The sequence below is a fragment of the Solea solea genome, chromosome 7, assembly GCF_958295425.1.
Source record: "Solea solea chromosome 7, fSolSol10.1, whole genome shotgun sequence".
Lineage (NCBI taxonomy): Eukaryota > Metazoa > Chordata > Actinopteri > Pleuronectiformes > Soleidae > Solea > Solea solea.
Genome location: NC_081140.1, coordinates 7864930 through 7890203, shown reverse-complemented (window position 1 = coordinate 7890203; position 25274 = coordinate 7864930). Strand labels below are relative to the sequence as shown.

The 25274-nt window shown below is 38.4% G+C and overlaps 1 protein-coding gene across 1 annotated transcript; it reads right to left on the bottom strand.

Annotated features, from left to right (window-relative positions):
• On the bottom strand, positions 1–25197 carry ngef (neuronal guanine nucleotide exchange factor). The gene is made up of 15 exons (XM_058634617.1): positions 24716–25197; positions 18430–18535; positions 14139–14441; positions 13627–13691; positions 12293–12543; positions 10923–11083; positions 10623–10775; positions 6578–6707; positions 6387–6461; positions 5385–5474; positions 4822–4985; positions 4092–4250; positions 3423–3505; positions 3211–3315; positions 1–2455 (listed from the first exon to the last, which is right to left on the bottom strand). Exons 1-15 carry the CDS (start codon positions 24924–24926, stop codon positions 2193–2195), a joined length of 2319 nt encoding a protein of 772 aa, XP_058490600.1. The 5' UTR covers positions 24927–25197; the 3' UTR covers positions 1–2192.
• Positions 25198–25274: the final 77 nt, after the last annotated feature.

Sequence of the window (25274 nt, the reverse complement as noted above, 5' to 3'; positions counted from 1 at the left end):
TTAAAGCATCAACAAGATATGACTTATTTGTCCTTCATTTAAAGTCAAACTCAAACCAGTTTCATGATGCACATGAATTTAAACACACTGAAAAAGAAACATTCAGAAATCTGTGATCATTGCTTTTTTATGAACAATAATTTACATCTTACAAAATGAAGTATTTGTTTACTATTATTTTAAACATTCAAGGATTGCATTACTGTACACAAACTGTATTTTTATAGACACGCAGGTTTTACAATTAGACTGATCCATAGTATTTTTTACAACATATTGCAGTTATTTGGCATTAATCACAAGAGAGATAGAGGAAGATGGTGTGTGTGTGTGTGTGTGTGTGTGTACTTATGTACTGGCATAAACACTGACCTTATTAGGACCAGTAGTCCCCATGGAGATCAAAACCTGGTTCTAATGAGGCAGAAATTCATTTCTGAGGACCTGGTCAAGATTAGTTCTAAGATTTGGAATTATCGTTAGTTAAAGTTAAGGGTTAGGCATTGAATTGAAGTCAATGCGAGTCCTTAAAACAATAGCTGTGCAAACCTGTGTGTGTGTGTGTGTTAAACAGAAGTTTACAGTGAGTAAGAAACACTGCAGATTTATAATGTCCAGATTTGTTGTCTTTTGACAGCATAGACCACAGGCTGCGCTCAGCTTGTGTTCGCTCTTCAGCGCAGCAGGAGGACTCGTCATGACAATGACAATCTGGGGGTCCATTGCACAGCATAGAATCACCAAACAAATAGGCCTTTGTTGGCCAGTCAATCCAAGTAGCCTCAGCACAACTCAAGTTTCAACCATTCATCGTCGGGAAAGAAAAAAAAAAAAAAATCCTTAGAGGAATCCTTAAAAAACATTCAAACAAGTTTTAAAATGCGAGGACATTCTTTGAAAAAATTGAAATCATCTCCTCATACATAAACATTTTGGTCCCTAAATGCTGCATATGTCGCCAAATCATAGACTGTTTATAAAAGGTGGACGTAGTCTTCCGGTTGCAAAATGAACTCAAAGTTTTGAAGCCGGTCAGAATGATCTTAACTCTCAATTTGAAGCCACGAGACTGAAGATTTGGCCAATATTAGCTGTCAATCACACTCCTATTTTCTGTGCTTGGTCCATTCTCCTCAAAACGTGAACATCATTTATAATAAAACTGACATCATGTTCTTTTGAAGAAGACCTGAAACTAGCTGTTGAGACCATTAAGTTTATTAACGTCATAAATCAAATGGAAAGAGTTGCCCCCTGGTGGCTATTCAACATATTGTACTTCTGCTTTGGTTTCTTGAGGGAAAACTGGAAGACTACTTCGCACATTTAATATACAGCCAGTGGTGTCCACTCGTATGGGCTGTAGTTTGTCATCTTTTTTCCTCGAAATGAGAACATCATTTACAAAATAAACATCACATACTTTTAAAGAAAACCTAAATCTTGCAATTTAGACCATTGACTCCTCAGGAAAATGCTCACTAAGCTCAATAAGCATTTTCCCGTAGACTCATTCAAACAGATTTATCTTTGCAACCAGCAGAATCGCCCCCTGGTGGCTAACTGCTACTTCCTATGCTTCACTTTTCAAACCGGAAGACTACGCCCATTTTTCATAAAGCATATGAGCCAAACTGACGGAGCTCTCTCTCATTTGCTTTGCAGAGCATTGAGCTCTCAGTGCCACTGTACACTTAAATGCTTACGTTGTGATTATTTTTACAATAAAAGTGTGCACATGAACACATTAAAAGTTTTAAAACTTGCCCATGCAGCAGCTTACAGTACATCGAATGCAAAATAACCGCGTCGTGCCGAGGCGAGGCGAGGCCGCGCCGCGCTAGTGGAAGAGGGGGCTCTGGACTGTTAGGGTTCAAGTCGTTACCAAACGAAGCTTCCGTCCAACCACAAAGCTTTGTGTCATGCATTATACTTCATAAAGTGAGGGCCAACAACACACATTCACGACACATTTTTAGGAGACATGCAGCATCTCTTGTTCAAGCACTTTGATCACTGAGACAAAAGTGTGGATCTCTAAAAACCATCCACTTTTAAATGAAAATCAAAAGGACAAGGTGTCTTAGTGTTGGAATTGTTGTGTGTATCCTGATTATTATGTTGTTGTTGTTGTTTTCTTAGTGCATAATGGTCCTGAAAACGTCAATTTTCTTTTTTTTTTTTTACTGATTTCACTGCTTCATGTCACTGCTTTCCCCCATTTCACCAGTCCAAGAAGTGGAGAAGCTGGACACCTTTGCGGTGCGTCTGCCCGCTCTGCCCAGTGCAGACCTGCTTGCAGTTTGTGGGCCTCCTCCACCTTCCTGGGCTTGCTGGATCCTAAAGGCCTCTCTCAGGTTCTGGGCTCGGACCTCTTTGCTCTGAATCTCCTCCACTAAGCGACTAGGGAACCAGCCCCTCTCACCGTCATGGAGCCTTTCACCCAGCATCCAGCCTGAAATAGAGAAGAAGCAAAAACACAGAAGGTTCCTCGTATTAGGCTACTTTTTTATTTCTTAGAGGTCCAGTGTGTAACATTTAGGAGGGTTTGCTGGCAGAAATTGAATATACGATGCATAAGTACGTTTGTATAATGTGTATAATCACTTTCGATTAAAAATGGGTTTCGTAGCCTTAGAATTAGCCTTTAATACTTAAGGTTACTTAAATTGACATGTTTACAGCAGCCCGACCACACAAATGCGTTTCATGTTTTGAAGAATAAGCTCAATATGCAAATGAAGAAGAATGGCTCCGCCCACATAAAATCCAGCACATTAACCAAGGAAGGAAGAGGAAACAGTGAGTTTTTATGCTTTCTGGTATTTGAAGAACGTTTTTTTAACCAAATCTATATCACCGATAAATATGTTTGCATAAGTGTAAAATCACTTCAGTGGTTTATGTAAGTTTTAAAATAAGTTTTTTTTATATGAACTATTTGTTAAAGGACGCCGTCATGTTGTGTTGCCGTTTCTACAAACAGCCTGAAGAGAAAACCAGTCAGAGTGTGTGTTTTGTGGTTCATAGCAGAAGCTCACTACACAAATGAAGAAGAGCGACGTGTTATCTGTCATGGCAAAGGCCACTGTAGCTCCCTGACGCACATGAAAAGGGAGGGGATGAATAGAGGGATGTTCCATTTGTTACAATCTGCAGCCTCACCATGAGATTTCACCAGTTCTTGCACACTAAAGCTTTAATACGCACCATCATCTGTTCTCTCTAGGAGGTTCAAAACATCTGCCATCTCAATGGAGAGTTCATCTGGCTCCTGAGAAGAGTACGACTGAATACACTGCACCTGTGGAGAGTCTAAAGACCACACACACACACACACACACACACTTGAGTTCATGTTTCCAGGGCTTGATGGTGACGACTGCTCACGCCTTCAGTGTGATGTTGTGTCTCACTCTCACCTGCTTGATGTGAACTGGTGCTGGACATGAAGCGAGTGCGTCGGTTAGGAGTGAGAGCACATATCCATCGCAGCTTGTCACTCCTGTAAACATTTGTTTGTTTAAACACTCAGACATATTCTACAGTTCTTGATGAAAATTATCCCATTGTGTTTGGTCGGTGTTCACAAATCATGAACTTTTAGCCGATCCGATCCAAGCAGCTTAATTTTTGTGACGCATAACTATGAGCTATAGTATAACACTCTGTAATGAGTGATGTATAGTGTAGTTTATTTTAAATCAGTCTCATTTATGTCAAATATCAAATTAACACCAGGACTTTTGGGAGATAAGATTATAGATGGTCTTACTTTGTAGTTGTTGGGATGCTTTTACTCACACTCAGAGTTAAACTAGGTGCAGACAGAAGCAAAAATGCCTGTTCCACATTTTCCAAAAAAAAAACTACACTCAAGAAGAAGAAAAATAAAAAGACATACTTATATATAACCCTCCCAAATAGTGCCACATAGCGAGGTACACACACACTCACAAAGTGCAACTCCATCAACAGAACTACATCTGTATGTATTAAAAAAAAATAATGCTTTTCTTCATTTTCTCTACAAACATCTTGATCACAGCGGCTCAGAGGCATCCAGCCATCCTCATCCTTTAGGTACTTACATACTGGCCGTCTTCAGCATGTAGTTGACTGCACGATCCTCTTGGTTCTCCAGTAGTTTCAGGTTGAACACGCTGGCCAGCAGCTGGCCCTGGTCATCGAGGTCTTCAGTCCTCAACATGGCCCGCGTGCACCAGTCGAGAACCTGGAACTTGTCCCCACTGACAGAAACAGAAACCCGCTCAATTAACAATCCCCGTTTTCAGTGCAATTGCTGATGGATTTGCTTATGAATGAATGAAGTGTGCAACTCAGTTGGTAACCAAGGTAACATGAGGACAGGAGCACAGAGTGGTAAGAAGGCCCTCTTGTTTTTAGAAATGTGACAAACATTTGCTGTCACGGTGGATACAGTAAAGAAAATTTCAGAAACTGAATTTCAATGAAAAACAGCCTTTTATGATCCAATATTTCAGGTCTTTTATATTGTTGTGTGAGTTATGGACACATGAGGAAAAACTAATTTTAGCCACTTAACTAAAGGCTTGTCAAATACAACCTATGTCTGTTTAGTTCGACAATATCTTATCAATATCAATACATTTGCTGCTTAGACGGCTTTGTCTCACTTTGTAAACTGTTCACTCCTCACACCAAAGGATTTAGGCAACGGCACTTAAATCATTGCTGACCAAGTGTCGAAAGCACCGACATTATGTTGATACTGCATTTGTTTAAACTACCACCTCAGAGTAAAAAGGACAGACAATATAGTATATGACAAATGCTTACCTGGAGCTTGGCTTGGTGACCAGCAGCAGATTGTTAAATAGGAACAAGTAGACTGGCTGGTAGAGTTTACGACTCCGCATGGTTCTCGTGGTCTTTGGTCCTGCCATTAGCTGCACTTCACCCTTCTTTAGTAACCAGCGTGAGTGAGAGATGATGGGCACGGACTGCAGGAGTTAAAGATAAAAAAAAAAAAAAGTAAATAAAGAGGACTTTATATACAGATACTGTACACTGTATATGTATGTCCCTATCCTGAGAATGATATTGCCATACTTTACCTATATAGTTATACTGTATGTTGTCATTTTATATGTATATATATATATATATATATATACATATATAAACACATATATATGTGTTTATATATGTATATATATATACATATATATGTATATATACATACATATATACATATACACATACATATACATATACACATATATATGTATATATAGCAAAGGGCCCATACTATTCCATAGGTCAAATGTGCAAGGATAAAAACGAGTGTGTATGTAACTTTGACATAGTGGGACAAAAGAAGAAAGTAAGATTTGGTTTACCTTGGATTTGAATTCCAGTGTTTTCTCAATTCTGATGAGCTCTTCCGTGCGGCTCATTTTTCGCACCCCTTCGTTACACTCTTTGACAATCTGAGGAGGACACAGATACCCAAAACATACAACAGTATTCAATCATCATGTGAGATGCTCTACTTCACACGTATACATTAAAAATCAAATGTCAGATGTGAAATCTGTGTGTAAACTTGCTGGAAACTAGCTACTTGACAACAAACAGTCCAGGGAGTTAAATGGAATTGATTACATGTAGGTTAATGAAACCAATTAAGACTTATTGCATGCATTAATTAAGAAATAATACATGCAATAAACTGTATGTTTTACAGTATAATCAATTATATTATAGGACAACAAATGTAACTAGGGTTTGTGTTGTTTAGTTCTTTGTTTGACTGCGTTTGTTGTCTTCATGCTCATCAGTCTGGGCCAGTAGAGGGAGGCAGACTGCACTATAAAATACTTAAGCGTCAAGTACTGACCTGTGCCTTGGTCATTTCTATCAACACATTTATGAACACACCACTGGTGCATAAGTCAAACTATAAGAAGCCTCCACTAGACACACGCAAGTGTACAACCCCAAACAGATGCACCATTCTGGGCCATAAATCTAAACTGCAACTATCTTGTTGCCTAAACCACAGGAAAAACAAATGAACACAGCAATGCTGTCCATCAGGATGTCACACACCACTGCACAGTAATGACAGCCATAAAGATTGTAATCACCGCCTTCATGATCATAGACCGTATGTAAATAGTAATATGTAAAGGGAATTAAGGAGTTTAGAGTGTCAATCAGTGGTTACAGATTAACTTCAATAGCAGTTCAGGTGTTACCACCAGGACTGGTGTGAATGTGTTTGTCGAGCTGGAATTTTCACATCTGGATCACCACTAAGATCTAATAATTTCACCAAAATGACAATAATATAATAATAATAATCATATTTCAACAATACCACTCTCACTGATGCTCACCTGCTCCAGTTGCTGATGAGCTTTTATAGCATTGGCTTCCCTCTCAGAGTTTTCCTCAGCCTTTTTCAGGATATTCTGAGAAGAGAAAAAAATGTCACATGAAAACACCAAAAAGCCTCAACAGTGGGGAGAAACCCCCCAAGTATTTATTGCTGCAACATATTAAAAATGCATCATGTTGGCACGCTCACTTGTACGAGCAGTTTGAGCCTTGTGATCCTCTGAAAGGGAAGGATGAGGAAGGAGGTAAAGGAAAGGCCTCGGACACGCGGATGGTTCTCCAGTGCAGCCATCGTCTCCCGAAATGCCTGGTTTCCCTCTCTGGACAGTCATGATGAGACAATACAGTGGTTAGAGAGCACAAGGAGATTGTCTTACAGCTCCAACTCTGAAAAACAGAGTCGATTTATTTCCAGCTCTTGATGAGCTGCAGAAATAACGCAGCATCCCTTGTTCTCACACACGTAGACACAGTATCACCCACCCTGATCGCTTACTGCAAGTCTATTTTCATTTGTCAAGAAAACCCATGAAAGACCAAAATCTATGCGGGCGACTTCGTGCCAAAACAAAAAGGACACACTTTAAGATAAAATAACCCACAAAATATGAACAAATAAGTATAAAGATATGCTTTATAAAAGCAGTATACTATATGTATGTAACGCATGGTTAAAACACACATTTAAAAGCAATTTAGCAGGATTAGATCTAGGTTTACACTGTGTGAAGCACAACTTTAAAACCCAACTGTCCGATGATTAAAAAGACAAGACAAATACAGTGCAGCGATGTTCTCTTCTCTCAGCCAGTTTCCTACATGTGTCCGCCCTCACAACAGCAGGTGGCACTGTGAGTCAGTTCAAATCCTTGACAGGTTAGGCAGAGCAAAGCAGATTGAGAAATGCATGCGGTTTTATTTTTTATTTATTTATTTTACACTTTGTTGGGGAATCTCCTTCCACTATAGTGAGCAGGTGGGAACACTGTGAGAAGTGTGTAACACACTGATAATCGCTGATGTAGTCAGAGTCAGGCCCTGCAAAAAATGAATTACTTGTTGTTTTGGTGTGATCGTAGAAGGCTCAAGAGGGGCGAAAAAAGTCTTTCTGTGCACTATATTTGGAAAACCTTCAGTGGTTTACCATGCTGTCAGTCAGCCCTTTGAAAGCAAAACCCAGACATCTAAATTGCTGCGTTGCAACACAGAACAAAGCTTTGACATTGGTGTCCTTATACTGTGCCTAGAAAAAGAGCTTTCTGACAGCATAATGACCCTCTGAAAATATTCAAAATATAGCATACAGTCAGGATGTTTCTTTCTTTTACAGTTGGGACTTCTTTTAGAGGGTTGAAACACATCTTCTCTGGTGCACACATGCTGTATGCAACACACCGACATGCCATAGGTAACTCATACACACCCTATTAAGAAAACAAAACAAACCTGAACTATCCCTTTAATACCGCCGATGGGTTTTTGTGCAAAACAACATCTAACGAAAGTGAAATTTTATTGATGATATCTCATTTCTAATCAATATAAAATCAATGATTAACTGACTAAAATGAAAGAGTGTAAATGAGTCACAGTTCAGGATAAAACAAAAGACTATTCAACTTTCCAATTCTTTTTTTTAAATTTAATTTGCACAATTCATTGAAGACTCTGAAGTTTGCAATCGCACCAAACATTCTACTTTTGTTGTTTGACACCAGTCTGCGTGCGCATTAAACGGTGTAATCGTGCATGGCCATTTCTACATTTAGCCCCAGGAGGGTAAAGACGTTCCAAGTTGGTACAAATGAAGAAAACAGCATTAACAACAGGTCACATGTTGCTATGGCAATACACGGTACACAGTCCAAAGGTAGCAAAGAAATTCAGCCATAAAATACATGTGTCTGAGCCAAATGAGCCTTTAACAACCTGAACCAAAAATACTGCAGAGCGGCTTCAGCATGTTCAAAGTCAATGGTACATTTCAGAGCGACAGTAAATGTTACGAAAACTGCCGACACTAAAGCAGCTCAGTTTGGTTTCTGTTCACTTTAACCCTTCACTGACGCCTTTCTCTTACATTCAACACATTCATACAGAAACGCCATGCAAAGTATCGAGAAGAATAAATAATTCTTCTCTAGTATTGACGGTCACATGGTACAAGAGTCTGTCAAATACTCTAAAAGTCTAATTGTTCCATCAAATACAAATCGGCTACAAGTTTGTGGGTCAACTTTTTCAGAGCCAGAATTAATTCACAGCATTTATAGGACTTGCAAACATCCATGTCTATAATTTTTTTGTGTTCAACTTTATTTATGTAGTCTTCTTTCCTTGTGTTTTACATCTGTGCGGTTGCAAATGGCTGCAATCACACCAGACTTGGCTGGCAACAAACTACCTATCAGTGACTCAAACATCAGCGGTGACACCTAGCAACACTCACTTTGAGCCATTAGTGAACCAGGAAGCATAGACGATAAAAATCATAATAGCATGGCGGACAATGGCCAGACCACCAACACATTATTAATCATCTTTGATTGGTAATGAACAGCGATAAAGGCTGCGATGACAGACTTTGACGACTCTGGGTCAAAAAATAACCCAAAGGGTGATTTTGTTTTACAAGTCACAGCCGGAAAATCACAGGTGTAAAGAATCAAATGAATTGGCTTCTTCAGTTTCAGGGTTCATGCTGAAACGAGCCATCGTTAATGTGACCGGTAACACCTGTGCTTTTCCTGCTTTAACGCGTCAAATCAAAATGTAGCACCAAATCACAACAGACATTATCACAACGCACTTTACAAAACAAGACAAGGGGAGTTGAGGTCAAGACAAATAACCCATATCAGCAGCGTTATCATTTAATGTTTGAACTATGAACGTTTCAGCAGAGAAGCACTTACCGAAAATCAAACGGCAACACTTTTGTTGGCATGATTTACCATTTCCTGTTGTGGCTACATACATTCTCTTTCATTTCAGACAACTTCACTCCCTGTTTTCCCCTCCACTGAGATTTCCTGCTCCTCCCCCGATTAGTTTCACCTGCGTCTAGTAAACAAGTCACTGCTCACTGTTTAGTTTCTGCCAGCTTGTCTTACCTGAATGCAGTAAATGTTCCAAAATTCAGTTTGTATTTTTAAATTGTATGACCTTCTCTGTTTTGTTGGTGATTTTGTTACTACTTTTTAATTATTTTTGAAAGACGGCATTTCTTTCATCTACCCTATTTGAGTGATGTGAATCTGAATATCTGAACAGCACACATTCTGTGATATAACTGTAGTTAACTGGCTTTGAACACGTGTGGTGGACTTTATGGGAAACTGGTGCTCATGTGCCCGTGTGAATGAATGTGAAGTGGGGGAGTAAAGCGCCTTTGCTTCATGATATGCAGCCTGGAAATAATCCGTCTTGGAATGAATGGCAGTGCAAACCGGCTGCATGACAGAAGGAAACACTGCTCGCTTCCTCCTCCCCCTCCTCCTCCTCTCATGTATCACAATAATTAGTGACTGGGTATTTGTCACATGTTACCTGAAGTGACAGAACCAACATTTCTACAGCTTAACTACTGATGTGATTGTGTGTGACAAGTAATAAAAGAAACCTGGTTCTCATGACTCGTACACTTTATCATGGGTGAATAATAAAGAATCTTGAATCTACAAAACCAGCCACACACACTTTAAGAGCTCACGAACACACTTAATTTCATATTTCATTTTTAAAAAACAAGCGACAGGCCTCAGAGTTATTCAACATCGTGATCGTGTGAGCTACTTGTTCTCTGCAGCGCATAATGGGAAAGTCACTCTCTTAATCAGGTATGTGTGGGTGATGGAGAGGACACACACATTATATTTTCAGTCAGCCACACCCTGTACATCATATTTGTCTCAATCAAAGACGGAAACCGGTTCTCTGAAAAGTGACAGAATTCCCCGGACAAAAAACAAACATCAACATATAAAGGTTTATGTCTATTATTCTTGCTCAGTGTCTCTCTCTCTCTCTCTCTTTCCCTCTCATCCACATATTTATTGTAAGGAGTCAAGCAGGCCACAGTGTGAGCACAGACTCCCTGCTTTCAAATAAGTGCAGTACATCACAATAAAGCACCACCACCATCTGCTTCAACAAAAAACTGACTTTGTGACGCATGTAAAACAACAAGTGCATGAAGGCAGCACATCGTAACAAATGAAAAAGGTAATACTCACAAAATACGCCTGTAGTTCTTCTCCTGGTATCCTTGGTTAATAACGTATTTGGTGAAGACACTGAAGTGCTCCATTGCATGGTGGTAAACAATGTCACACACGTCAGAGATCAAAATGGACTCCTCGATTCGGTGCTCGAGGTCCATCAGGAACCTGGACATATCAAGAGACCATTATCATGGAGAAAAAGGTTGTAACTTTGAATGATCAGGCTTCTTCACTAGATTTGTGAGACATTAAATAAATAAATAAATAAATAAATAAATAAATAAATAAATAAAAGAGCTTGTCGTGTCCTACCTTTCGCTGGCTTTCATGACCTCCTCGATGTTGGAGAAGAGGAAGTGCATGTCGGATTGGCTGAGAGTATTGAATAAAACTGGGTTACGTAGGAAGTGAGTCTCTAAAATCTCCAAGCTCTTGTAGTAGGATGCCTCTGAGGTAACGAGCTCAAACATGGCCTAGACAGAAAAACAAACAAAATGCTGTGTGTCAGTGCTGCCATCTGTGGTTTAGAGATGACAGACAGTTAATTAGATGTACTGTACTTATAGATATATATACACTCTATAGGCCATGACAGACTAAGGTAACAACCCTGTCATAAAAGGGAGATAATTATGTTCATGTTTTATTTGAACTGTTCTGTGAGGGTGGGGATTGAGACCTGCTGCTCAGGTTGTAGTTTGTTATGCTGTTGCATTGATCTTGCTGTGTCACACCAAATATCAGAAGCTCATCTTTGAAACGCAACACAGGTTAACATATTTATACAAATATCGTATTTGTCTTTTGGTGCAGGGAAAAAAATCTCGGACAAAAACCCAACATGCATCTTGAGAATGGATCTGCTTTCACACTGTATTGATTGATTGGATGTAAAAATACATACAGGAAACATTAGCTCAGTTCAGACCTATACTTACTGTCCACTTGACATCACTCAGGATAAATGTTAATATTGAGTAGAAAATGTGACGAACCGTGTTTGCACATAATCATCGTCTAGGGGACAGAATAGGATGTTTCTGTTGCAGTACCACATGTGACCACTGAGACAAATTGGCAGTCAGTAGTTCTTGGATATTATATAACATTTCAACCTTAATTAATGTTATACAGTATATACACATGTCATTTATGTTAATGTAGTGTACTTAAATTAGCTAAATAGTTTACAACACTCACTAAATCAAAACAAATCAGTATTTCTATTCAATGACACAGACCATTGCATTTTGGTCATCAACCACTTTTCAGTCTCTGATTTTATGCCCTTTGAAATGTCAGAGTGATATTCTGTACTTTATTTTGGTTTAAATTATTGTTGTGTGCATTTGGCAAATGTGCAGGAAATTAAAAAAAGATAAGACAATTCCCACAATTCCATGCTGCTTCCCAACGTCATCAAAATAGAATTTTTTGTTTTGTTTTTTTTGCCTTTTATTGGACAGGACAGTAAAGAATGAAATGGGGGAGAGAAAGGACCCAGGTCACTGCAAATCATTGTTTTGATTGAAAATGACAACAAACTTTGCTGTAGATAGGTGTCTGATGAAAAGTTGATGTCCACCATTTTGTGTCAACCTTGAACGTTAAATTATTTGACAGTAAACATGAAAACCTTTGAAGTCACTCCTGCCCGGTCTTGAGAGTAACATGCAACTAACCTCTTGCATTATGATTTCTTTGTGCAGTAACCGAGTGAGCAGCCCACTGGCCTGCACGGCCTCCAAGTTTTGCCATAAGCTCAGTGAGCGAGCGCTGTTCCTCAGCTGCAGCTGGAGCGCTGGTGGAGACACAACACCGGGCTCTGTCACAGAGGTCCCGGTCGTTACCCCGGGAGGGAGGTTGTCACGCTGCCGCCGCTGCTCGATCTCCTGCTGCTTGGAGGTATCCCGGTATTCTTGGTACAAGAAGGCTGGAGGGTAAGAAAGAAAATATGTCAGGCATTCAGTACACATGGGGTTTGTTCCTGCTTTAGGCAAAAGCCTGGGTGACTACATCTCAAGAAACAGTATTTTTTCTTCTGCTGAGTTAAAAGCCCTTTTCTTAAGATGTTTTATTTCTCCCTCTTTGACCCAGAAATCTCAACTTCTATCAGCAAAATATCACATGACTAGTATTTCCCGCTGTGACAACTCAACATAATTTGACATTCTAAATAAAAACGAAATATTCCTTTACGAATCAAATGGTGGATTGGTCACATTTGTGTTCAGTATTTATCATTAAACAAACCAGTTAGCATTGTGTTTCAGTTTTAAAATAACACATGCAGTCTGTTCTTTATGGGACATTTTGTGAGGCCAGTGAAATAAGAAAAAAAAACATGCACAGAAGTGGGTAGGACTTCAAATGTGTTTGCGCTCAAGTCAGTGCGGAGGTTGAACAGACACATAAAAACCGTCTCGCTCTCCAAGTTTCAGGTGGGTTGAAAGTTTGCTGATAAGAACAGATGCTCTTTACAGGGAACGTTGGGTTGTGTGCATATGAAGAGCGAAGGTGACTTTGGAGTTGGTTGCATAATCTCCCTCAGTCATATACTGCAGATTGCTTTGGTGGGCGTCGAAGTGGACGGAGAAATTACATAAGAGTGGCACACGCACGCGCACACTACACCTATATTCTTTTTCATTTTCAAGTGTTGGAAGTCGTGCAGATAAACTGCTGCCTTAAGTAAATGTGGACTGATCCCTGCAAATAAGCCTTAGCCTATGTACACACTGAAGTATGGTGAGCAGACTGTCAACACTGCCAGACGATCAGCTTAGAGAGGCACTCGACCTTGATGAAACGGGTCAAAGATACTAGTAACAGGTGCAATGTAGTTGGTTAATAGATTGTTGTTTTTCTTCTTTTTTTAAAGTAACCTGTCATTCAGTATTCATCATATCTATTCTGTTCACAATGAAGAGATAATTGCTGCAGCCGCTTCTCTGGAGGCGGAAACAGTGGGTGGAATATATGCGATACCCTCACCCTTTCACGATCTTTTGCTCACCAATGTTTTTGATGATGTTGAGGCTGTGGGTGATCGTCTGAGAGCCTTGTCCATTGCTCAGCAACCTGAAAAAAGGGGAGACAAAACAGGAAATCCATGTATGGGCATGCAGAGGAATGGATATAATCACTTTATGCTTCATTTTACTGTTACAGAATGATGCAGCAGTGCTGTTGGCACATTTAAGCCCACAGATTTACAATGATGAATGCTCTGCTCAGTCCAGCAACATATACATCGTGAGCCTTAGGACTATGGTTTTACAGTATTATTCTTTTATCTGTCTTTCCACACAGTCATTCCAATGTCACATATTATTATTATTCACAAAGCATTTATCAATCTGTTGAAAAAAACTGATTGATTACAAACAAATAAATCACTTTCATTTCCCTGTCTTGTCTTTTGTATCTTTTGTTAACCACAAAACCACAGTTTAAGATAGATATATATATACAGTATAGAACAAAAATAATCTTTTAATGTTTTTGTCCTTGACAACCCTCCATTACCTGCGGCTGAAGTGCTCCCGGTCTGCTCCATTAGAACTGGGCTGTTGTGAGCTCATGTCTGTCCCTCTGACCTCCTGCACAGTGCAAGCTGCAGCTGTTTTCTCCGAGAGCTTTTTTATTTCTCCACTATGAACGTTGTGAATCCTGTAAGAGGTCTTGTCATCTGTTAAATCTCTGTGCTGGCTGTTGGAGGCTGCCGATATGTCCGCACTTCCTCCACCCACACCTTCTCTTCTCTTATCCACAGCATCCTTGTACCGAGCATGTCTGCTTCTGGAATCACCATTGCTTGGCAACACAGATCTGGAACAATGGAGATTTGGTTAAGGCTGAGGGCTACAGTCAACAAAAAAAATAATATTTAGAATCACATAGAGCACCGCAAAGGTCTGAGGACACGGTTTGATTTGTCGTTTCAGCAATGCTCTAATGACAATATATAATAATCTCGATCTCTTTAATTGAATACAGCCAGAGAAAAAGAGGAAATATGTATTAATTATTAAATAAAAAAAAAAAACAGCTTCTACATGCTGAAGCGTCAAGTATTTCTTGTGACCTACCCTTACACTTAAACAATAGCAGGAATCCGGCTCTGTTAAACCTGGAGTGAAACCTTAATTCATGTCAAACCTGTGTTTGTCGAAAGGCCTATTACTCCATGTTTATCCAAGACATGCTTGAGTATTTAGTATTATATTTTTTGAAAACAATAACAAAGCTAGAGGTGGCCTAAGACTTCTCCATATGACATACATTTCTTATTTAATTTTCTCAGAAGTGCACTTTTGCTTAATGTCAAGTGAATTTCTTTTGTTCAAGGAACAGTTTTCCTTAAAACTACTGTTTTTTAGTGGCTAGATCCTCTAAGACTCGGTCTACTGCTACAGATTTGTCCTGTGTAGTTCTCACACTCACATAATCCACAACAAAATGTTTATTTTGGCCTATAAACACCAAACAAAACAGCACAACATCAAAACCAAAGCGTAAACAACCAGCAACATGTATAAACCTTTACAAAAACAACAAAAAAGGAACATTCTGTCCTGCAGATTTATGAAACCATGTGCACACCTGCTTTTGTCTCACTGAGAACCTAAGCACACATTCACAAGCCTCATAACAACTCGTACAGTTTGCCATAAAGGGATACACATACACCCCGAATCGCTTGTACGCAAGTCCATACTTGTTGTCTGCTCTGCCATCCATTAAACCTGTCAAAGTCAAAGGACAAGTGCATTTTTACTAACTCTTGCATCAGCAAGTTTCTCAATCTCTAACGCTATAGAACAGCTGTCCTGTCCCACTGCAGTTTAACCCTCACATGTATCTGTAAACCATTACTGCTATTTATCTCTAACTGCAAGGTATGTCTGTCTGTCTGTCTGTCTGTCTGTCTGTTGGTCCGCCCGTCTGTTAACTGAATAAGTGTCAAACAGTTCACTAAGCAGGCTTTTTGCGAGAGATGGGGCAGAGGCGGCACCTTTTGGAATTTTGACTGATATCTCTTGCATTTCTTTTCCAAACACTGACCACAATGTTGTCCTTAGTAAGCCATCTGCCAAGTAAACCATTGGACAATTATGCAATTAACAGACTGACATTCTTCGCATCCAGCCATCTTTCTGAATTAAGATCATTTTCCAGAATTTTTGTTCTGTGCTATTGTTTTTCAGGGAAAATTCTCTTAAATTCAGAAAAAACAGAGCCATTCTTTTATCCCCCAACTTAATACAATACACTTCTTTTGTGAAAAATTATGCTTAAAAAGACATCACAAAGTGCTTCACAGGTAAGGACAAAAGGGAAAGATTATAGATTTCTGTCAATAAAACATTTCAGTGATTCATACTTGTATTTGTAAAGAATAAGTTACATGAGGTACCACACATATTAGTTTGTGTGTAGGAGGTGCTTTATGCGTGAGTTGTGTGTATATGCATAATTTTTTTGGGCCCAGAAGTAAAATTGGGCTCTTACTTTTTACTGAGATCTACAGTGGGTAGAAGAAAATCCACAGTTGATCCAATAACTAACTTTGAATAGAGATAAGTTACCATCCCTGTCATGAAGTACGGTATATAACCATAACTTAAATGTCATAGTATACTCCACTGAGTCACCCCTGAGCCAGTTTGATTTGGTAGATAAACAATATAAGACATTGTTAAAAGCTCTGAAGGCAGTCCATTAACTTGTTAAATTGATTTTCTCTGGTATAAAAGCTCAAAATGTAGCTTTTATGGTGACCAGTGAATTATTTGAGGGAAAAGTTACGTTTCCTGTCCAACTTAAAGAGGTATGGACGGGACTCTCAGGGGACTAGACATGGATAACATATGTGCATAAATATGTATAAACACATAGAAATGAACCTGATGAATTGATAGTCATTTGAAGACCACCCTCAGATGTTTCCTCAGAGGTTCCAACAACTGAAGTAGGACATAGTTGAGAACAAGGCACCAATGTTACCTTGGTAACAACTGAAAATACCAAAATAATATCATAACATTTCCAAATGCTTAGATTTCCATACATATTTCCATTATTTTTCGTCTCAACAGACCTGGTCAACACATTGCAGCTCTCTCTCTCTTGTTGACATATAAAAGATGTGAAACTAAAGTTGATTAGCAGTGTTTATGTAAATTTGGCTCAGCTACACGTCACTACTTGACTTGTGACTGTCTGTGGAAAGATTTGTCACCACAGCAGCGTCACAACCACGCGTCACAAAGTTGACAGGTGCCAAGTGTGAATGTGAGATTGAAAGAAAACAGAGTTTGAAGTTGGGTGTGGTCTGCCCCACGAGTTAGTTCTGACTAACAATGTAGTTCTGAGTAATCATAGAATAATGTAATACGAAAAAACCCCTGATTATTGTTAAAATGTAACATTATGAAATAAAATACGGAAAACTTGTGTCCTGATGTAGTAGTGGATACTGTAACAATGCACTGTAACTTTATTGAGGTACTGTAATGTAAAAACTCAATACTCTTTTATAATTATGGCTAATGTGCTCTCAGGTATTGGGGTGAAACAAGTACTGACTTCTCATGTAATAATTAGAGCTGAAACAATTAATCGATTATTAAATTAATTGACAGCTATTTTGATAATCGATTAAACGGTTTCAAAGCTTTTTTTATGATTAAAACAAGATTTCCAATTGTTCAAGCATTCTTTGATCTGGATAACAAAGAAATGATTAACATTTTTTAAGGTTTTCTGATATTTTATGGACCAAACGATTAATTGAGAAAATAATCGACAGATTAATTGATTATGAAAATAATCGTTAGTTGCAGCTCTAGTAATAATGTAGCAGAGAACTGAAAAATGTAAGATAAAGGTAGTGAGGTAATGATCTGAATATTGAGGTAGTAGCAGTAGTGTGAAATGTAGTGCTGAATAATGAAATACAAAGTAATGAGGTAATGTCCTAGTGTAATACTAAATACCTTAATAATGTGATGCAATATCGTGAAGTAATGTATTGTAAATACTGAGATAAAATGTAATAATGGAGAACTGAATACTGCAATACTTTACTACAATGAAATCAGGTAATGAGTACTGCAATAGTTCAGCAGTGAATACAGCAATAATGTAGATATATGTATGAATGTATAAATACAGCACTCCCTGTGACCCTCATGTGGAGAATAAAGCGGTAGACGGTGGGTGAGTGAGTGAGTGAATGTACGCATGCAATAGTGTGGTACTGAATACTGCAATAATTTAATGTAATACAATGAGGTAATGTGATATAATTACTTGTATAACAATGTAGTAATGGGCTCTTAGTTCTCATGTAATAATGTAAGAAGTAATGAGAAATTGATACTCATGGGTCTGAGCATGTTTGCAGGTGCTATGGTTGATGAATTTACATCACACTTGACATTCATTCTCTCTTTTGCTTCTCTATCACACTCACACTCTGTTAGTTGGCTGCATCTTCAGGGACAGTTTGGGTTCAAGTGTCTTGTCCAATGACAGACTTGACACAAGATTGGAGTAGCTGGGCTCAGGTTTTGTGGATGACCCACATCGCCTCTTCTGTAGTTCTTTGCATGAGGCCACTGAGCAGCTGTGATTGGACCAGGCACGTATGCTTATCACAGACATTTGATTACTGAGCATGAAGTATAAAAGTGGTGTATGACAGTGTTTACATAAGCTCTGGGTGTTTTGCTTGTTTCTCGGGCGTGTTTCTGTGTTCACTTGTCACTTGGGTGCACTTGTTGGGTTGGGCAGTGAAGGCATGCAGACTTACCGTCTGGTGTCGGGCAACAAAGGTGATTTGTGGGGTAAGGGAGTATTGGCGTTGGTGACGCCTGCTCTGCGGGATGGACTGTGGTCCACATCACGCCTGGGAGAAGCTGGAGAGACAGAGAGAGAGAGAGAGAGAGAGAGAGCAAATTTGTCTTTTTAATCATGTACAAAAGTTATGAGATCCTGACTCATCCCACTGCACATTATCCTGCTTATTACGCAGCTATTTACTGAAAATAGTTATTCCGTAAAGAACACTGACATGATGATTTTGAAAGACCACTTGATAAGACCACTTTTTCTGACATACATATTGCAATTTTTTTTTGACACTTCAGTAAATATTTACCATGTTATAAATTTAAAACAAGATGGAGCAGTACCACATGATACCAATAAAACATAAATTATTATTTTATACTACCAACATGCATGTGCTACTTTTTTTAAATTTGCCTACAAATTGCAGCCTTTGCAATTTGGTAAGTGCATTATTTATAATAGCAGTTGTCATTGTTTCAGCCAGAGTATTCATCAGTAACAAAAATAAATAAAAATGCTACCAGACAAGTCCCCTTACTGTCATCGCTGTCATATGTGCTGTCGAACAGACCTGCTCTCACATACTCATATTAGTGCAAAAGTTAACGCACTTCAGTGATCCATATCAACTACCAACCTGTCTTTGTCCTCCAGCTCACTGTGCCTTTTAAACTCTAGTCTTCTTCTCTTCTTCCTCTCTTAATGAGGGAAATGTCAGCCATTAAAGTAATAGGTGGTGGTTTTTAAAGTGGGGTTGTATGTGAGGTGCTAACCAGGAGTTATTGGTCAATTGCTCCCAGGATCAGTAAGTTTATGTTCCAAACAAAAGGCGTTTAAAGACCAAAGCAACAAAATAAATCTGAGGGAAGCACCAGTAAACCAACAGAGGCTGATGGTGTGCTAATTAAAAAGTGACGGACAGATGCAGACTTTGTTTCAGATCCTTTTCTCCAAACACCAAATGTGACCATATGTTCAAATAAGTTTTGTGTATGATCCATTTATAAACAGCCTTTTGTAAATGTTGTAACAGTCTTAGTAGCTGTCGGGGTGAGAAAGCCTTTTTGTTGTGCACTGTTATCTCCTGTTTATGTTATGGAGGCATGTGAGATTCCTGTATTCCTGTGTTTTCTTTTCTTTACAATAGGTAAGTCAATGAATACTGCTCCAGTATTTTGTTGTTATTTGGGTAAAGCTCACAGCGATGTCTTTCTGCCCTAGGTGATTGAGAAATAAATCTAGGGATCTGCTGTATATCGCTTTGGAGCCGTATAAAGAGGGGGAGAAGCAGGTTTTGTTCCATGCCGTAGTTTCCTCTGTGTCAGAAGTCACGCACAGCTATTGTTTGACTTGATGAATAATTGGGGAGGCATTAAAATGTACGTCAGCACAAAGGCATAAGCCCACATATATGTGTATATATATATATATATATATGTACAAAACATTTATTTAAATGAATGCATATTATTGATCCTTCTGGTCAATGTTTTATTTATGCTGAATCGAGGTATCAAGCGAGAAGACTTTTCTGAATGTAAATTTCAAGTACATGTAAAAAGGAGTGGAGTTGAGGACAGAGATCTTGTTTGGTGACAACAGCAGAGACTTCATCAATAAAAGAAAATGCACTGCGACACATGTTCCTGCTGCAGTTAATACAGTGAGTGTGACAAAGGACACTAGACTACAATCAAAAAAAGAAGTTAGACAAAAGGTGAAGGCAAAAAAAAAAGAAAAAAAGAATGGCTTTACAGATTCAAGAATGTGTCAACTGGGTGGGGGCAAGAACACACCCGAGCTGCTGCTACTGGAGACAGCGGTGTCAGGGAAACCAGTGTGTGTGTGGCACTGGGTCAAATATGTCAACTGTTACAGTAATGCAGACATTTTTAAATTTGCAGTAGACTACAGAGCTGTATTGAATTAAAGAGGACTATATTTTTTCTTAAATGGGGCTTTAGGCAGAAATCCACATTATATAATGTAAATCAGATCAAATACACAGTCATTCATTTAATGAATCCTGCTGAGGCTCACAGGGGAAGCGAGAGCCAATCCCAGCTGACAAAGTCCATCTCTGGACTCTGACATGCAGAAAACAGATTCACGCAGTCTTCATTTAACCGAACACTAGTCTGCATGATTTTAGCCCATGCACGGAACCCATGCACAAACTGTAGTCTATATGCTGAAGGGTAAATTGCAAAACTTAAGTGTAAAATCTCACCATCAAGACTAGAAAAGTGCTAAATGCTTTGTGCACATGCAACAATTTTATCATTTAATATGCATATAAATCAACATATTTCATCTTCTTTGTAGCAGCTTAAAGCATTCTTCTGCTCAATCATTCTACGCTGACTTTGACATTTGTGTTTTTTTAACAGGGAAGATCTCTGACGCCTGATTTACATGAAGTCATGCATATAACTGGTGCTGGTTCATCACAAATCACATGCTCTCACTTATTCAGCTTGGCGCTATTAGTTCATTTAACATATTAGACACAAATGTAACACAAATTTCAATGTTTTAGCCCTTATTTAACTTGGCAAACCAACATCAGCATGGATGCTGGGAAACTAGTTTGAGCTGTGCTCTTGGATTTCACAGCAGCTGTTGATGGCACGGATCAAAGTATTTTGAAGCTTAAAAAAGGTACAACTTTTCACCCTTAGCCCCTGCTTAATAGAAGACGGTGGGTATTTTTCAATGGCAGTTTTTCTCAAAACAAATGTATGTTGTGGTGCTCCACAGGGAAGCTGCTTGGGTCCTCTTTTATTTTCGATTTTTAGAAAAGACTTAACATCAGTTGATAGAAATGCTAATGTGGTGATTATGCTGATAGACTTAGAGACTAAGACTTCCTTTTATTGTCATTGCACAGAAAACTCAGCAGTGAAACTGGCAACAAAATTGCCAGGGATGACTCCACTTTAGCATAGCTGAGAGAATATCTTAATGCCGGGCTTCAAAGCATAATCAGAGGTGTGAGAACAAACAAATGAATTCTGAACATAGCTAAAACTAAATGTATTGTTTTTGGTAATAAAAATGTCCTAGCTAACCGAACTATACAGAAGTCAGTTGATGTAGAGCAGGTCACTGAACCTAAACTGCTGGGAGTTAAACTGGACACGTTGCTTTCTTGGTCCGATCAAATTGATGATGTCACCAAAATAGGAAAGGCATTGCAATTCCAAGAATATTTCCTACATATATTAACAATAATAATAATAATAATAACAATAATAATAATAATACCACATCATACATATCATACATCCCACTGTCCATTGTGACTGATGTTATCAGGTAAATTGCGCTGGCCCAGTTGTTTGGTAAACACTTTAAGAAACTCAAAGTAGCTCAGAACAGAGCAGCGAGATGAGCTTTAAATTGTTCATTCTGACCAAATGTGTCTGAGATGCAAAAAACATTATCATGGCTAACTGTGGAAGCAAAAGAGTGAATATTATCTCCTACAATTTATTAATAATGTGATGTGGAAAAATACACCTCACTTTTTTGTGATAAGGTGCTTCGGGCAGGTTTTTGCCAAATTGTATTTTACACGCCAAGCGACCAGTGGTCTAGTGGTTGCCCCAGTTCAAGGTAATCTTTATAGGGCTTAATTGATTATTAATCGATTACTAAATTAATCGACAACTATTTTGATATCATCTAATCGGTTCGAAGCATTTTCGATTAAGCTTCTTAAATGTGAGTATTTTCTTCATTTCTTTGCTCTGGATAAAAAAGAAATCATTAAAAGTTAATAACTTTGGTTTGTGGACAAAACAAGACATTTGAGAACATCATCATTTCCAGGTTTGACGAACACCGATCAACATTTTTTAAGGTTTTCTGATATTTTATGGACCAAACGATGAATCGATTAAATAATCGACAGATTAATCGATTATGAAAATAATCGTTAGTTGTAGCTCTATTGCAAATATTGAGAACAGTGTCAAATACAAGACGTCACTAAGACTACATTTTCTAAATTGGTTCTGTTACTGGTTTCATTGTTTTTTGTTTTCCTGTTGTATATTTAATCCCGATTTCTCTTTTTTTTCCTTTTGGGTCTGTTTAGTGCTTCTAATGTGATGTTTCTGTATGACCTGAACTTCTTTTATTCCAATGTATTTCTTTTACTGAGGACCACAGGGAGACCAGTGACCACTTTGTGGAAACTACTGTAATACAAGATATTTATAAGTTGGCTATTCTGAGTTTTATTTCTGTTTGGTCTTATGACCTTTTATTGATATTTGGATGTTTACTGATAGTTCATTTATTCATAAATATACTAAACCTCAGGTTCTCGCAACATCAACTCAGGTTTTCTACCATTTCTTTGCCATAATTAATTTAACAATCTTTACACTGTTTATCATTTAAAGATCAACACGTCCTCTTCTGAATCTACAATGTTTAATATTTGGTCAAGTCATTGGAGCAATGAGTTATTCATTTTCATTTACAAGAATCCTTATTGTCAGTCGGGTAAGCTAATTATAATATTATTTCTGGTACCGTCTCTTCTCTACGGAAGTGCATTGCATTCATTTGAAAAAACAACAACAAAAAAACTCAAACTAATTTTTGGTTTGTTTTTTTGAATATTTTTTTTCAGTTTTTTTATTTTTTTCCCCCCTCCTGTTTTTCGGAGTAATTTCTTTCCTGAGAACCTCCAACCTGCGAGTGACTCCCATATTTTCCTGATCGTCTCTTGAGTCACCACGTAACCTGAATGCATTTCAAATGCATCATCTTGTATCCATGGAGCATGCCATATCTGTCCAACTGATCCTGGAGAAACATTGCCATGTCTAACAGATCTGACACAATGTGCTTTCCTTCTGAACACCCGCAAAGTCCTCAGGTGCCTGCGTAAAGTCGACAAACTAATGGTAATACCATCTATGTGACTTAAGGATAGGACTATCTCCCAGTGTCCTAAACCCAGATCAAAGTAAAACTTGATTAAACTAAACAAACCATCCATGTTGTTATAAATCGAACTCCCAATAAAGGAATGAATGCATTTATTGTTTCAAATGCTCTCTAAACTCAGAAAAAAAATTATTCAGTAAATCAAAAGAAAGATTTCTCAGAAAAACAGAAATAATTACTCTGAAAAACAAACCAAAATATTTTTTTTTTCAAGTGAATGCAATGCGCTTCTGTGCTTTTGTTTTGTTTTGCACATCCAAATCTTATCACTGATCTTTTTTTTTTCAACTGTCAATCTAAGTCTTCCCTGATTGAAATCTTCACTTGTATACATGTGCTATGAATGACCATCCATGCAATCAAAGCAAATGCCATATGATCATACTGTGTCACTGTTGAAATGCAAAAGAACAAAGTTAAAAAAAGAACACAAAAAAAAAGATATTAATACACGATGGTTATTGAATGAATAAGACAAACATCGTAATCATGATTAAAGGTTTAGAAACGATCCTAATCCGACTGAGAAAACAACCATTAAAAACACACAGTACTGGTTTAATTTCCTCATCCTTACCATCAGTGATCATAATAGTTATGTATTAAGCAATTAGTTTGATCCCTCCCTAAAGGCCTATCTGGGCAAAGTCTAAGCTCAAACGCTTTGTTGCATTTAGTGTGGTTTTATGAAAGGGGTGCAATGGCTAATATGCAGATTTCAAAACATTTGAGACAAATGGTTAAATGATTTGTTCCATCATTGGTCATGTGTGTATGAGTGTTCCTCTTCAAGACTGTTGTGTATTGATGTACTTTAAATCCATTAGGAGATGAAAACTTTCACTATAATCAACAATATATTCAGGTGTGTTTGGCTGAAAACACACACACACACTTGCAGACACACACACTTCAGGCTGTTTGCTTGAAAATGTCAGGCAAGCGACATGTGGAACTTTCAGGTATTATTGCGCAGTTTAAACAGAACCAGTTTCTCAGGTTGTATTCATGAATAAGTCTAGTGAAGCATTGAAGTACCAAACCTTTGTTCCACTTTCAGTGACAACTACTTCAAATGCAAATGGAACAAAAAAGAAATAACAGCAATTAGTTTCAACCACACGGGAGCCAAATTAAATCCATTGTCAAGGCAGAGATGGCACTTAGATCCTCACTATGCCCTTCAACAAAGCCTCTGCAAAAACCTTTGAATTTAAATGTCAGGTGACATACAGATGAGCCAATATACTGTAACTTTAAGTGTTCTGCTGTTCTCTTACTTCCACGCCGATCAGATGAAACATTCCTCTTTTTCCTCATCGACCGGTAAAACCGTGAGTTCCTTCGGATGGGTTCTCTGCTGAAACCACCCTTGGAGTCATCCTCGTCATCGTCCTCCTCATGGCTCGGCTGAGCCACAGCAGCTGCATGCTTCCCTGACGTGTCCTGTGACTTTCCTAACTTCCCCCTAAACAGGGCAATCACAGACATGATAAATATCTGCTATATTTTTTGTCTGCTATAAATATCTGCCTATGACAATGCTGGCATTAAAAAAATGATTAAGACATCTGTCGTAATTAGCCAGAATCCAAAAGCAAATCCATGCTTCAAAATAAAAGAAATGCTCTGTTGAAAAAGTAAATCCAAGTACAAACAGCAAGTCAGTGAAAAGAGAGGTAATTCCCAGAGCCTGTGTCCCTGCTGTCAGTGTTACAGCAGTGTTGTTAGATACGCTGGCAACCTGTGACGTTTATTTTTGCCTGAGCTGTAATTATTGTATTTATGACTCTCTCCTTCTCCTGCTCTTAGTCCCTCCCCTGTTTGGCTCACTCCCTC

Coding starts and splice junctions, on each gene's coding strand:
- ngef (XM_058634617.1), bottom strand. CDS start 24,926: ATGTCTGTGATTGCCCTGTTTAGGGGGAAGTTAGGAAAGTCACAGGAC. Junction 10,776..10,922: donor GTCATGAAAGCCAGCGAAAG/GTAGGACACGAC, acceptor TGATATGTCCAG/GTTCCTGATGGACCTCGAGC. Junction 6,462..6,577: donor GGCTCAAACTGCTCGTACAA/GTGAGCGTGCCA, acceptor TTCTCTTCTCAG/AATATCCTGAAAAAGGCTGA.